At 42.3% G+C, this 15283-nt stretch overlaps 1 protein-coding gene across 7 annotated transcripts in view; it reads right to left on the bottom strand.

Moving 5' to 3' along the window:
- PTPN3 (protein tyrosine phosphatase non-receptor type 3) overlaps positions 1-15283 on the bottom strand; it is a 178779-nt gene that overhangs the window by 76565 nt on the left and 86931 nt on the right. For 6 of the 7 annotated variants that reach the window (XR_008597804.1, XM_054990820.1, XM_054990821.1 and 3 more), the window contains exons 8-9: positions 5415-5535; positions 2489-2576 (exon numbers count right to left, since the gene is read on the bottom strand). Coding sequence is in view for 5 of the 7 variants with exons in the window: in XM_054990820.1 (XP_054846795.1) it covers positions 2489-2576; positions 5415-5535 (209 nt within the window). In the remaining 2 variants the exon portion in view is untranslated. Of the gene's footprint in view, positions 1-2488; positions 2577-5414; positions 5536-15283 lie in introns of those variants that run through there. The other variant, XM_054990825.1, reaches the window with a different exon arrangement.

The raw sequence follows: 15283 nt of genomic DNA, 5'->3' as shown, positions 1-15283 counted from the left end.
AATCTTATAAGTAGGGAAGACACAGAACTGAAATACCAAGAATTCTAACCTTATAAAGGGTGTAAGAAAAAAATGAATATGAATTAGGGATAAATGGATTCCCCTCCCATTTCTGCTCCATTATTGTTCCAGATGTGACACTGGAGATCTGTGGACAGACCTTCCTAGCAGATGTTAAGGGGAAAGAGGATCCGGGCCACAAGGTAGGGACCAAAAAGTCTAAGAGCCAAGCTACAAGTGACGCCTGACACAGGTTGGACACTTGTAAGCTTCCCTCAAGTTTTGACGGGAAATGTAGGCGTCCTGGTCGTACAGCTTGGCTCTCCATTTAATTAAAGTTTACAGAACCCCACCACACACAGTGGGGGGGGGGGCGCCTGGCATGTTCTCCCTCCCATAGACTGCCGCTCTGTAAACTTCTGTAAGCTGCAAGACCAAGATGCCTACATTTCCCATCAAAACTTGAGGGAAGCTGACAAGTGTCCAACCTGTGTCATGCATCACTGGTAGCCTGGCTCTAAACCTTCCCCTCCTGCCCTGATTAAAACTGAAACCACTGCCAATCAATTTTTGTCTTTCCCCTACAGAGAGGATCACACTTGGACAGGGAAGAAGATCAATTATAGAAGTCACGCGGAAGGGTTAGGCTGCCCTCTACCTCACTCTGTGGCCCCCATCTGATGTGATGCCTGCCTGTGCTCCTTTCCCCATTTGGGAAAGAAGAAAACTGTGAAGATCTGACTATATATCTTATCTGGTTTGTTTCTTAGTGTAATGAAAAGACTTTTCTTCCTCCTCTCAGACAGAGACTGTGGCTTTCCTTGATTTACATTTTCATAGTTTTCATTAAGTACTCGTGAACAGAGTCAGAGATCATCAGTGTCACATTGATAAAAGGTTTTGGAGAGAAATTCAGTGGGAGGGGGCATTCATAAGTGATCCGCATTTTCAATTTCTCTGTATGAGGATGAAAAAAGAGATGGTCCCAGGTGGAAAAGGCAGTAGAACAACAGATTCTATATTTTGCAAAAGGGTAACAAAAAGTGACCAGCAGGATTTGAGTCCAGTGACCAATACAGCCAGAACGGCGAAGTGGTTAGTCAGACTCAGATCTGGGAAATCTGGGTTGGAAACCCCACTCTGCTATGGAAGCTTGCTGGGTGACTTTGGGCGAATTGCACACTCTCCGCACAGCCTACCTCACAGAATCTTTAGAAATTGTGCATGTTTAGCTTGATCGTGTGATTAATATGACTAACTAATTTGTTGGGCTCTGTCTACTCCTGTTCACTTTTATCACGGCCCCAGCCTTCAACACTGCAAACAAATCAGTGCCCCCACATGACTTCTAATGGCAAACGTTGAATCAAATCTAAGTGGAGCTCCTGCGTCCCTTCTTGTGACAGACGTTCAGCTGTGGCACAGCCAGAGGTACAGAGCTGAAGGGCTTTTGGCCTTTGGCTCTTAGCCCACAGCTCATAGCCTTCAGCCAAGTGAGCCAGCCCAGTGGATTCATGAACAGCTCAGGAAATACACCGTATTTCTGCGGTCTGGATGATTAAATGATATTTTTGTGTTTCTCTTTAAGCTGCTTTGAGTCCACAGTGGGGAGGAAAGTGAAATAAAACGATTTACAGGAAAAGAATAAGAAATAGTTACTGTATCAGAGGGTGCTATGCTAGTTACCATAAAATTTGCCATGGCCAGAATCCATGGTAAATTAGCTCCAGACGTCCAGAAGCAGCGGCCACACATCCAGTACTATGTACTGGAAAGAAATTGGCTGCTTCGAGAATTCCAAGAGAATGGCCCAAGGTCATCCCAGTGAGCTTTCATAGCAAAGAAAGGATCCAAGGGAAACATACAGCTGCACATTTCCCCTTATAACTCTGCAACGAAAAGGATTACGGTACTTGTAGCCCTGGTAGACTTTCAAAAATAGTTTAACATTTGGTAGTGGAGGAAGGCGACTACCGCCCCCCTCAAAAAATTCAATGAGCATATCAACGAACTAGGGCATACATAAAGTAGGTATTTTATTTAGTTGAGCGTTTTTAGGCCACTTTTCCCCCTGAGGGACACAAAGCAGCTAACAAATTGCACACAGACACACAAAAAACAGATTTTGGATAAGCAGTTATACCACCTTTCTTGTATTGATTTTAATAGCAGAGAATAATGAATGTAACTTGCAGCACACAAGCTAAGAAAAATTTCAATGATACAGCATACTACGACATTCCTGGAATGAAGCAGCTGACTTCCACTGTTGATGGGAGTACTTTTTACCATACCAACAATACAAATATACAAACAAACTACACAATGCTAACTGAAGCCCTCAGTTAAGAATCGACAAGAATTGCTTTGTCTGGAAGTTGTAGTTTTAGATTACCATGAACCCTGGCTTTATTGTCTCCATTCCCAACAACAGAGCCATCTTAATAATACAAGATACTCTAAATGTAAAGCAACACTGTAAACATACTCTACCACTGTGTAATTCTACTCCATAGAATTCAAGCGTTCTTGCTATGTTGATGTAGCAGGACTCTGCTTCTGATTTTTTGAGGCCACTGGAGGAAGTCAATAAAATATTAATGCAATAAAAATTAACATCATTGAAAAATCATTTATCTATGAGGTAAGTTTTTTCATGCCATTATACACATTCATGCAATGTATACATTTTTTTTAAAAAATCAGATTCGTTTTCACATTATGAAGTCATGAAATGTGAATTTCAAAAGTGATTTGCTCATACTTCTACCATACTAAAGAAAACTTTCCCCCTCATATGCCATGTTCCTCCCTTTCCTAAGACATTTGTCAAAGATGGGAGGACAGTTTGAATGAGTCCTTACCCAACTTTGCTGAGGAGCAAATTTCTTCAAGTGGCTCCTATCCAATACTAACAATGGAAAGAAATGCTATGCAAATTCAGAGAGCAGAGCAGTTTCCTAGAGAAAGAACCGTCACTTGCTCAGAGATAACATAGCTGTTAAGAAGTCTGGCCAGCAGGCCATTTAACTGATCTGCAGACATCATTTTAGCTAGCCACAAAGGGAAAACCTTTGACCACATATATCCCTTGCTTCCTTATCATTTGCACCTCAAATCACCCAATATAAAATATCTCAGGGGCTTCAGAAGCAGTTTGCTTGCCCTCCCCCCATAAGTGCCACTATTGCCATTTCTTCCCCATATTCAAGGCCCAACATTTTTTGTTGGAAATGTAACACACAGCGTTCCCTACCACTAACAATACTACTACGTGTTATGGTTATGCATGGGTGTGTATCCCGCCCTGTCCCACCCCATGCTCTGCTCTCTTTTTTAAAGACAGTTCAGAGATTAAGCATTTCTCCACTTTCTCACGTATAATAGTACTAATTTAACTGAAATAATTAAAGTGACAAAACATCAATAACTCCTCCACATACACACACCAATTACCAGTCATTTCATTATCTCGCTGCTTTCTTTTTTAAAAAACCCTCTATTTTAGGTAGACATTTGAATCCTCCAATACTGGAGTACACACCTTCACTGCTTTCTTTATTTATTGGAAATGATAAAAGGCCTCACCTCCAGCATCAACGTTCCTGCATTACCCTTGGATGGGCGACTGTGCTACTAATACTGAATTTGGGCTGCAAACATAGTTCTAAGATTGTAATCTGTCTTTGTATTGTATGGAAAGAACAACAGGTCAGAATAGAATACAAAAGCATTCAGGGGAGTGCGATACTAAAGCAAGTGACAACTCTTCTGCCTCTGAAGCTTACCATCACTATTTATACATGAGTCTCTCTGCACGAGACACTTTACACAAGGACGCTCAAGTGTAGGGAGATGCAGTGTTTGCTAGGAAGCACAGTTTAAAAAGACAGAGCCAGCAGAGATTGCTCCTCAGAGGGTTTGTTAATTTCATCTTCGCCTCCCTGAAGGCTCTGTCAATTTCACCTCCCCTTTCAGGAGGCAAAGATAATCTTAACAAATCCTCTGAGGAGTGATCTCTGTCGGCTTTTTTTAAACTATGCTTCCCACCTAACATTGCATCTCCCTACACTTGAGTGTCCTCGTTAAGATGTCTCGTGCAGAGAGACTCATGTATAAATACTGATGGTAAGCTTCAGAAGCAGAGGGGTTGTTACTTGCTTTAGTATCGCACTCCCCTGAATGCTTTTGTATTCTATTCTGACTTGTTGTTCTTTCCATACAATACAAAGACAAATTGCAATACAGTTCAATTTGAGCTTTTCAAAGTAGCTATGGGGCAGAAGGGAAGCTTTGACAGACGACAACAGAGGGAAACAATCAGCTCATTGGACAGATGGCTAGGGATCATCTAAAGTTCCAAGCTGAATGGCACCTTCAAGTCTGGAAAATGTGAAGAGGTTCAGAAGATGCCTACAAACATTCCCAGGCTTGGCTTGCAGGGGGGCTAGAATGACTCCATTTTCCAAAATTGCAATACATTTCAATTTGAGCTTTTCCATGTGTCTGTGGACATAAGGGAAGCTTTGAGAGAGCTCAAGCACAGGGCTTTTACCTGCTTCTACTATATACACAACAAGAGCAGGGAAACCCCGGGTAGTCAGAAACTGGAAAAGGAATGCCGGGAATATACAATCAACAAGGTCTTCAAAATTTATAACCAAATTTTTAGTGCATTCATTCATTAGTCCGTATTATTCATAATACAGAATGTTCATATTTATTACTTGTATGTATAAATTATATTTATTTGATTGGCACATTGCACTTTTGCACGCTTTGCACTAAAAATTTGGTTATAAATTTTGAAGACCTTGTTGATTGTATATTCCCGGCATTCCTTTTCCGGTTTCTACTATATACACAACAATTCAGGTTGCAAACAGTGGTTTCCTTGGGGGTCATTGTGACTCCCAATTCCAAAAGTAATGTAAAACCCCAAAGTCAAAGTGTGACATTTTTACACGACAAATGTCTATTATGAAGAGAAATGTTAGTTTTCACTATTTGCTCCACCTTCCTATAAAATGTTGGTCCATCTATTTACACATGGAAATAGTGCTAAAATCATTTTTCAATATTTGTTGGGGTCACTAGAACCCCCATTTACAATTATGCGACATACTTTCACTTTCAAGACAAGTCTATTGGGAGCCAGAATGACCTGTTTACACTTTTGACGAACCTCAAACTTAAAAAAGAAAGGAAGTGTGGAGGGAAGAGAGGGACTTCAGGGCACTGGAGTTCATTGAGGAGGAAGCATAACATAGATTTGGTGTCTGCAGAAAGTTTTAAATGGGTAAACCAATTTTGCCAATGACTTCTGGGGTCAAAATAACCCCCATTTCCTTGGGAGGATTAATGATTTACAAGGTGGATAAAATAGGTAATTGAAGACATAAAATTGTGATTACCTGTGTTGTTCATGTAATGATTCTACTTTGGTTAGAAAATCTTTATTTTGCTCTGGTACAAAGCAATAGTCAGAGAGATATCCTGGGAGATGCAGGAAAGAATTGTAGTCTCCAAGCTGAGCTTTTAGTGGGGAAGAAAAGAACACAAGAAAACGATTCATTTGCTTTTACACTGTAAGAAAGGTATTTAGCAAAGCACTGACTAATGTTCTAACGTTAACTCCTACAGAAATTCCTAAAACTGCTTCAATCCTGCCCAACTTTTAAAATATATTGTACAAATTTCAAATCTCAGGAAATGCAACCACATAAAAACACGTCTGATTTACATTTCTATAAATCCACAGAACATTGAGTAAATGGTTCATAATGTTTGTCCTATTCCTTCTTCGGTGAGATAAGTAGACAACAAACAATATGTTTTAACACAGCTCAAAAGACAAGCAAACTATAAACCACCGATATTTACAACTTCTTCCATCTATACAATATCATCATAACATTTTAAAGATTTTTACACAAACACAAAAATACTTACAAGGAAGAGCAATTATAGAAAACTATAAACTGAGTGCCTGTTCCCAAAAATTTCAAAAAAAGGTTGCCAGCACTCATAAAAAAAGACATTTTCCCTGTCTTCCATCTCTTAACCATACAATCTCTGCTAATTTGCAAAGTTTTAGAAAATACTATATTTTCTGAATCTATACTCTAACACTATTTATTGTAGTATATTCTTAATTTTTTGCTACTGACAATTTAGTAGCTATCAATAGATCTTGGACCATATTTCTATTTGTACTCAGTGCATAATCTCCAATTAGACTCAACAGAATGACTTTAGGTATCAGAAGTCATTTATAAGTTGTCATACGCTCTATTTCCGTAACTATTTTAAGGCAAAAAATCTTAGCAAACGGCAATACTAGTGTTGTGTACTGACAGCTTCTGTCTGAGCCTAGGCTCCTGAAGCCCTCATTTCTATTGGCTATTTTCTGCTGGTTGCATCCAATCCGTACTGTACAATACAGTCCAATCACAGCACTGTAAATATGTTACTTTGTATATAGTTAATGCAAAATAAGGATTCTAGCTTCATGTGCCTATTGGTTGTTGGTTATCTTCGGGGCGGGGTTTGTGTGTATATTTAGCTCATGTTAAGCTTGTGCTGTCTGTCTGTTCTGATCTTCAATGAAGATTTTGCTCTGAGCTGAAATCCTGACTAGCTGAAATCACCATGAGCAGAAATCACAATACATAATAAGTACCACATGTGGTCAGAATCTTCACAAACATGTCCCATTCAATCAGACAGCAAAGACCTCCAATAAACAATGCAGTAAGACTAGGTTTACAGAACTGGAAAAACCATGCAAACAAAAAACGGCCTAAGGCATGACCCACCATAAAGAAGAAATGGGGTTATAAGAGTAGAGGACATTGCAGGAACAGAGCCGCATCAGGCAGGACAGCAACCGACAAGTTAAACATCACTTTTGTCAGGGCAGGAATAACTGCCCTTCATTTTTACTATTCTTTCCACTGTCGCTGTTCAAGGAAGGAGGGCTTCATGTTCTCTGAACGCCAACCATGGGGCCAAGTAAAAAATCTGCTTTCCTGTCAAAGGCAGGATCTGGAGAAGCCGTTTCTTTAGCCTACTTCTTCCTAGAACGTATTTGATTTACATCCCACTTTTTGACCATAAAGCTCTCAAAATGACTTAAACATTTTAAAACTATTAACTATTTCTTCCCCTGCCATTCCCAATGTATTAGTCCCCATGTCATAAGCCCCTTTCCCTCAGGATGAGAAGCCCTCAATGGCAAGAGAGCCCAAGTGCAGGATTTTACGTGTGGTCCTCAATTCACGTGTAGGGGTATGCAAGAGGGGGTTGATTTGGGTTTCCCGCTTCGGGTTTACCCGAAGTGGGAAAATTATTTGGAAATACCTTAATTCCGAAGCGGCAAGCCACTTCGGAATTAAGGCACTTTACTCGCTTCGGTATGCTCCGTAAATATTTGGAGCATACTGAAGCAAGGGGGGCAATTCCCCTGCTCCTACCCCCCACCCCCCTGGAGCAACCCTTCCACCCCCCACGGGGTACCCCTCCACCCCCCCATCCACTTACCTGGCGGGAAGGTCAGCTGTGCTGCGGGCCACTGCTCCAGGTCGTCGCAGCAGCCTTGTGCTGCTGCTGCCGCGGTGGTGGCACGAGGATGCTGCGACAGCCTGGAGCCTCCAGGCCATCGCAGCCTTGTGTTGCTGCCACTGCCTGGGCCTCCAGGGCATTGGGGAAGGCCAGAACTGCCTCCTCCAGCCCTTCCTGCCCCTCAAATGGCTGCAGCACACTGGCGCTGCAGTGGCCATTTGAGGGGCAGGTGGGGCTTTCTCAGCCTCCTTCGGCCCTTCCTGCCCCTCAAATGGCCGCTGCAGTGCCGGCGCACCACGGCCATTTGAGGGGCAGGAAGGGCTGGAGGAGGCAGCTCCAGCCTTCCCCAATGCCCCGCAGGCTCAGGCAGCGGCGGCTGCCGCCAACAAGGTAGGTGGGGGTGGGTGGGGGTGGGATGATGTTTAAAGGGCCCCGCCTCTGCTTGCAAGCAGCAGCGGGGCCCTTTAAACTCAGCCCCAAAGCTTTCCAAAGCTTTCCCAAAGCTTCGTTTCTGGATTTCTGAATTGGGCCAGCATGCTGGCCTTAATTTGGATATCCAGAATATTTCTGAATCGGCTTCGCTTCGCGTATTTTTACCCAAAGCGAATACTGAAGCGCACAGCCCTATTCATGTGCAGGCTGATCCTGCTCAGCGCATGTGCATGCCATTTTCATGGGAACTCCCTCTGTGTGACTGCATCAGCAGGTACTTCCACAGTGCCATTTCAGCTCTGTTTTTGCTGTGAGAACAAGTACTGTAGGCTCCCATTTGCATTTCTTTAAGGTGTCCGAAAGTGTCAAGATCTGCATTTCAATGAATGGATATGTGAGGTGGGGGAAACTGGGATACTTTTAGCAGTTGAGGAGGAACTGATATCTAACGGAGCAAACTGAAGTGTGACTATGTGAGTGCATGGAAAGCTGGAGGGGGGAACACATGAAATGAAGTTCACTTGAGCGTGCTTAGGTACTTGGTGGTGTAGAGTGCCCTCAAGTCATAGTTGATTTATGGCAACCCTGGTGGGGCTTTCATGGCAAAAGACTAACAGAGGTGGTTCACCATTACTTGCCTCTGCAACCCTGGTCTTCACTGCAGTCCTCCCATCCAATTACTAACCAAGGCTGACCCTGCTTAGCTTCTAAGATTTGACAAAATGAGGCTCACCTGGGCTATCCAGGTCAAGGCCCCCCCAGTTACTTAGTAACGTGTATTTCCACCCAACTGGGAGTCAGAGCTGTTCTGCCTCTGCAAGATAGGAAATTGCTCAGTGTCTTTCAGGAGAGAAATGCAGAGCATTTCAGAGCAAAGAAAAATGATTTCCTGTATTGGCAAGATATCATTTGTATCTGTGTTCTTTCCATGACATTTACCCATAAGCTCAACAGTTTAGCTTCTTTATCCTTTTGGCCAGTTCATTATAATAAATGTAATCCTTCCATAGAACTACCATTTAAAAACAAAACCAAAGTGGCCATAACAAAAAGAATTAAATACACAGTTTAATCTGCTACTCCTAGACTTTAAAAGAACATCCAGTTGTTAATTCTGGGCATCTAGATACTGAGTAATGGGACAGTCAAGGAGCCGTGCAAAAATTGAAGCAATGTAGTGCAATACAACTAGTGAGCATCCGGGAAGATGAAAATGAACGAAAGCGTCCACATGGGACAGCCTTTCAAATGTGTGGGCCAAGGTCATGAAGGGCTTTCAAGGTCATGAGTAGCATCTTGAATTGAGCTCAGAAATGGACTGGCAACTAATGCAGTTGTTTTAAAACAGGCAACGTGTGTTCCCAGCAGCTAGCCCCTGACAACAGTTGGGCTGCCGCATTCTAGACCAGTTGCAGTTTCCAGGTAGTTTTCAAGGTAAGCCCCACTTTGAACATATTGCAGTAATCCAACCAAGAGGTTACAGAAACGTGGATCAATGTGGCCAGATCAGCCGAGTCTAGATAATAAGAGAGTTGACAAACCAGATGCAGCAGCTGATAGAAGGTGCTCCAGGCCACCATAACTACCATCTTTTTCCATCTCCGGCAGGCCAGGCAACCGGTGCCCTCTCTCTTGCCCCAAGACCTGGCTATAGTAATCCACGCGACAGTCACCTCCAGGCTAGACTACTGCAACTCACTCTACACTAGGCTGCCCTTGGGCCTGACCCAGAAGTTGCAGCTGGTCCAGAATGCAGAGGCATGCATTCTTACAGGAACGCCAGTTCGAGTGCACATCCATCCTGTGCTGCGCCAGCTACACCGGCTTCCAGTAGAGTTCCGGATCCGGTTCAAGGTGCTAACCTTGGTGTTTAAAGCCCTTCACAGACTGAGACTGGCATACTGCGGGACCATCTCTCCCATTATGTCCCCTGCAGGGCGTTGCGCTCAGCAGACAAACAACTCCTGGTGGTCCCCAGCCCGAGGGACACCTGTCTGGCCTCGATCAGGGCCAGGGCTTTTTATGTCCTGGCCCCGGCCCAGTGGAATGCTCTCCGGCTGGAGGTTTGGGCCCTGTGGGACCTACTACAGGTCCGCAGGGCCTGTAAAATGGAGATGTTCCGCCTGGCCTTTGACTGTGGACCAGCATGTGTCCCCCTCTCACTCCATCTAAGACCACCACCTCTTTTGTAATTGTCCTTGGCCATGTGTTCTGCTCACATGCTATGGCCTATATCCAGTTTTCTGATTAATTATCTAAAGTAGCCTATGTATAAGATACCTGTACCATTTTAACGACAGTTTAAAGAGTGTTATTGATCTTATAGTTGATGATGAATTTATTGTATTTTATGGATGATGTGAGCCACCCTGAGCCCATTCGTGGAGAGGGCAGGGTACAAATTAAATAAATAAATAAACAGGAATGTGGATTTCCCCACCAATTACCACACATCCTTGCTTCTGACTGAGATGGTTTACTTTTTGTGGGATGGGGATAGGTCATGGCAGTTATGTGACAGGGCAGAAGGGGCAAGTCAAAGCAGAATGGAACACTGAAAAGATGAATAATAATAATAACAATAACAACAACAACAACATTCGATTTATATACCGCCCTTCGGGACAACTTAACGTCCACTCAGAGTGGTTTACAAAGTATGCTATTATTATCCTCATAACAAAACACCCTCTTGAGTTGATTCCCACCAGGACTTTTCCCCACGTGGATGTTCTGCTCTTGGAATCAAAACAGAACATCTGTTTTGGAAGTGTCACATGACATCACCCTCTATTCAACCTACTTCTGTACCATCACCTCCCCCAGCCTTGCTGCAATCTTTCCCGAACCTCGTCCGGTACAATCTTTTTGTTAGTATCATAGTCAGAGTCCCTTTGTACAACATGTGGACAGGAAGGTGTGCAATTCTGCATATCCCACATACTCCAGTACTATTTTCCTCATCTCAAACCCTGTGAATGCCGTATTGCCACACCCATACCCTGGAGAACTTTTTAAAGATCAGGAATGGGTAGATCATTATTATAATAAGCTACTAGATACTGTTTTTCATTTTTTTAAAAATCATCTCTAGTCCTTTTCATTTCAGAGTTATGAAGGGAAATGTGCAGCTGCATGTTTCCCCCTTCTAACTCCACAATTAAAAGTGGTAGATTTCTTTTTTCTTAGTGATATAAATCGTATCTTAAATTCCTCACCCCCAAAAAACCATAAAACCCATGGAGCTTGATTGGGTAGTTGTGTTAGAATATATATTAGGTCCTAATTTGCATTTTGGTACTGTTTGCCATTATATTCCATTGAGATTATTTTTGTGGTCTGTTTCAGTAGATTTTGGATTTGTGGTAATTTTTTAAAAAATCTTTAATTTATTTGCCTGATAGGATGATTGAAATTTTGTTGTTGTTGATTCAACATTTTATTGGTATTATATACAAAAAGCTTACAGTATGAAGTTACTTATTGTTTGGCTATTTTATATAAGTACTTTATTGAGAACTGGGTTTTGTTATTTTTAACTTTTTAATATATTTATATCTTCCTGGTTTTATTATCTCTTCATAATATTCTTGGTTTCTCACTTACTATGAATTGGTTGCAATGTTTGATCTCTGTGATTTTGTATGTTTAATTCTCACTACTGATTTAAGATGCGAGAAAGCTCCCTAATTCTTGAATTCACACAGATGACACAATCCCATACATAAACTCTTAAAAATGAATCCATGATTCAGATCTCAAGTCAAACCATTATTTGTTCTACTCGATCTTTAGATCCCATATCACAATTTGTAGTCCCTCACACACAGCAAGAAAGCCATGTTGGAGAGCTACTATTTTGTTTTCATTTTCATCCAGCTTTGTAAAATTTCCTAAATTCCCTCCTGTCTCAAGGTTGTAGCACCTCTGCAGGCATAACTATAATTTGCCAATCCAAACAAACACACAAAGTCATAATTAAACTTCTTTTAAGCATGCTGTGGCACAATGCATTGAGTTAAAAGCCTGCAGTTCGGTTTAAAAAAGCACAGATGCAAATTATATGACTTCTCAAATAAAATGCTATAAATAAAACACAGTAAGATCACAGATACTGAATGTGTTATTGTACACACACTGAATATTTGAAGTGTTGTCGACCAAAGAGCAGAAGCATTTATTTCTATCTCATAGAAGAACATTCCTCTGCCTAACAGCTACCCACCCTTGCTCGTGGGCAGGTCTGGGCAAGTGATCTGAAAGTGATCTTGCTTTGTCTCCTAGCACATATACAAAGAGGGCCGAATAGAAATCCTTAACTTTCCAGCAGTTCCCCTGCTTCCACCCCAACATGTGTGTGGACTGCAGGATCAGGACTGAGATGGACAGTATAAAGTCCCCATTTAGTTGCCAATGGGTATATTTTCACCACAGCAACAGATTAGTAGAGGAAGCACATGAATCAGAACTTCTAAAAACATTGATTTGAATCAGCCACCCTGATTTTTGCTAAAACTGTGTGAAGCTCAGAAGTGCTTTTTTCAGAACAGCATAGTGAATGGATTGCTGTTTGCAAGCAGTAGGGGTGTGCAATTCGGGTTTCCAATTTGGGAAAAATACCCGAATTGACCCAATTTGCAAAGATTCGGGACTTCTGAATCAGGCCCAGCAGCTGGGCCCGATTCAGAAACCCTGAATCAAAGCTTCCCCAAGCAATTCATATTGCTTCGGGAAGCTTCGGGTCAAGGGTTTAAATGCCCCTTTCCTTGTCCCTGCAAAGCAGCAGGGAAAGGGGCATTTAAACCGGGATCGGCTGTTTGGTGGAGAAATCCCCGCCAAACAGCTGAACCAAGGGCAAGGGAAATGCCTTTGGCTTTTTCAGTCAAGGGGAGGGAGCTCCCTCTGCCTCCCTCCCACTGGATGAAAAGCCCTGCTCTGAGCTTTGAAAAACTCCAAGCCAGCTATTTCACCCAATGGGAAGGAGCTCCCTCTGTCTCCTTCTCATTGGATGAAATAGCCAGCCTGGATATTTTCAAAGCTCAGAACAGCGCTGAAAAGCCCTGCTCTGAGCTTTGAAAAAATCGGAGCATACACACTGCCTCCCTCCCATTTCACCCAATGGGAGGGAGGCAGAGAGAACTCCCTCCCATTGGATGAAATAGCCACCTTGGAGTTTTTCAAAGCTCAGAGTAGGGCTTTTCAGTGCTGCTTTGAGCTTTTAAAGTTTTCAGGCTGGCTTTTTCACCCAATGGGACGAGGGAGATCCCTCTTCCCGCCTCCCATCAGGTGAAAAAGCTGACAGCTCCTGCTGTGATCTTCTGTATGCTCCGAATTTTACGAAGCATACCAAAGCAGCTAATCCTGAAGCAGCTTGGGTAAACCCGAAGCAGGAAACCCGAATCTTTTCCCTGTGCACACCCCTAGCAAGCAGTGGCCGGAGAGGCAGGTATTGAATTTGGCTGCATAATTCTGTTCTGAATAGCAATGTATATTTTGAAAATGTGTCTTCTGTTCACCCTCCCCCAAGTGTACATTTCTTTCATTTGGATGAAGAAATGTACATGGCGGGGGGGGGGGGCAGTGTATTTCTGTAACTGCTAGTTAAAGTCCCACTCCAGTCACCTTAATACACAGATGAGGACCTTCCTGTATTTTGAAGTTGTCCCACGCAGCAATTTTTCACATACCAGAATCAGCTTTAAAACTGGGGAGACTTTAAAAAAGCAGCTTGCGTTGTGACTCAGGATTACAACTGTTCTAAATGAGCAAAGGGCCATGAATTGTTGCAAAAAAGGGACACAAAACCATTTCTTCCACTCATTTTTTTTTCAAATTATAAACTGGGGAATAAATTCTAGAAATTTAGAACCATGTTCAGTAATGCCTGAACTCAGCCAACAAAACATTCACAAACCTTCTACTTGCATCAATGGTGACCATTGTAAAGAAACAAAAATGGGTAAACATTTATTGAGAGAATTCTGTTTCTAGTACATGCAGATGCATGCCTTTGAAGGCAGCTTATATTTGGTAGCAAGTTAACTGGCTCTTGCCAGCAAGTTCAGATAAATGACAGTTAAACATTAACTTGAATAAAACTTGTCAAACATTAACACTTCCCAAACAAGGCAAATTGCAAATATCTCACATATCACTGCAACTTAATTTAGAAGCGATCATGCCACTCTCATTCCTTAACACTGGAAGTACTGACAAACAAATCTGGCTATGCAGTTAACAAAATATAGGCAACATCAGTGAACAGAGTTAATGAGAAGGAAACCATTTAAAACAAAAGACAAAATGAAGGCATTGTCATTTACAGAACAGCCTCATCCACACACACGCAGGTTTGAGGGACAGCTTTACAGTAAGGAGGGCAGAATATCTGATCTCACCGTTTTTGAACCACTTAGACTACTGCGCTGCATGCAGCTTTCCAGCTAAATAACTTTACTTCGAAGCAAGCAAAAAAGATGTTTGCAAAATTGTATCAAACAGTAGAGAAGTGGTATGATGTAGCGGTTTGAGGGCTGGATTAGAAGTAGTGAGACCAGAATTCAAATCTTCAACAACAGCAAGGGCTTGTTATCGTTCCAGCTACTGCCCAATTCCAATTAAGTCAACTGAGTGAGAAAAACAAACCAGCACCAACAGCAAAACAACAGAGCCCAAAAACAAAAGACAACAGAGGGAGGGAGAGAGAGAGGGGGAGAGAGAGAGAGGCCGATAAACCTGATAAATAAAATAAAGGAACTCTTGCCAGAGCGCAGTTACACACAGCTGCAGCACCACCCAGCCCAAGAGGAAGCAGGCCAGCAGCAATAAACTCTGCTACTAACTTCACTGCCTGCAAAATGGATTCACGCGGGGCACTTCACTGACTCCACACTACCACACGATGGAATAAGTAACTCTGTGAGCACTTGCAAAACAAACACTTGCAAATAAGTAATTACATAAATAATTACAAAAATTCTGTGTATTAAACGGCCCTCAGGCTCAACATGAAAACCATTCCTTATCATACATAAACTACACATCTCTTACATCTACAATTAAATACAAAGGTGAATCCAAAAGATACCACGACCAAAGTCCCTTGGGGAAGTACTGCAGAAGCAAATCCTCTTCAGTGTGAAATTTCAGCCTGTGCTAAACTGCAGACCTCCAGGTGGAAATTGGAAACAAAACAGTAAACCAAGTCCAGTCTGTTGTTTAGATGAAGATGTTGAAACACAGGAAAAGCACCAGTAAGGACGACAAACTCCTGACAGATTGCAAGGAG

Source organism: Eublepharis macularius, chromosome 11, assembly GCF_028583425.1.
Source record: "Eublepharis macularius isolate TG4126 chromosome 11, MPM_Emac_v1.0, whole genome shotgun sequence".
Classification (NCBI taxonomy): Eukaryota; Metazoa; Chordata; class Lepidosauria; order Squamata; family Eublepharidae; genus Eublepharis; species Eublepharis macularius.
The sequence above is the reverse complement of the archived record's forward strand: the minus strand, read 5'-3'. Positions and strand labels throughout refer to the sequence as shown.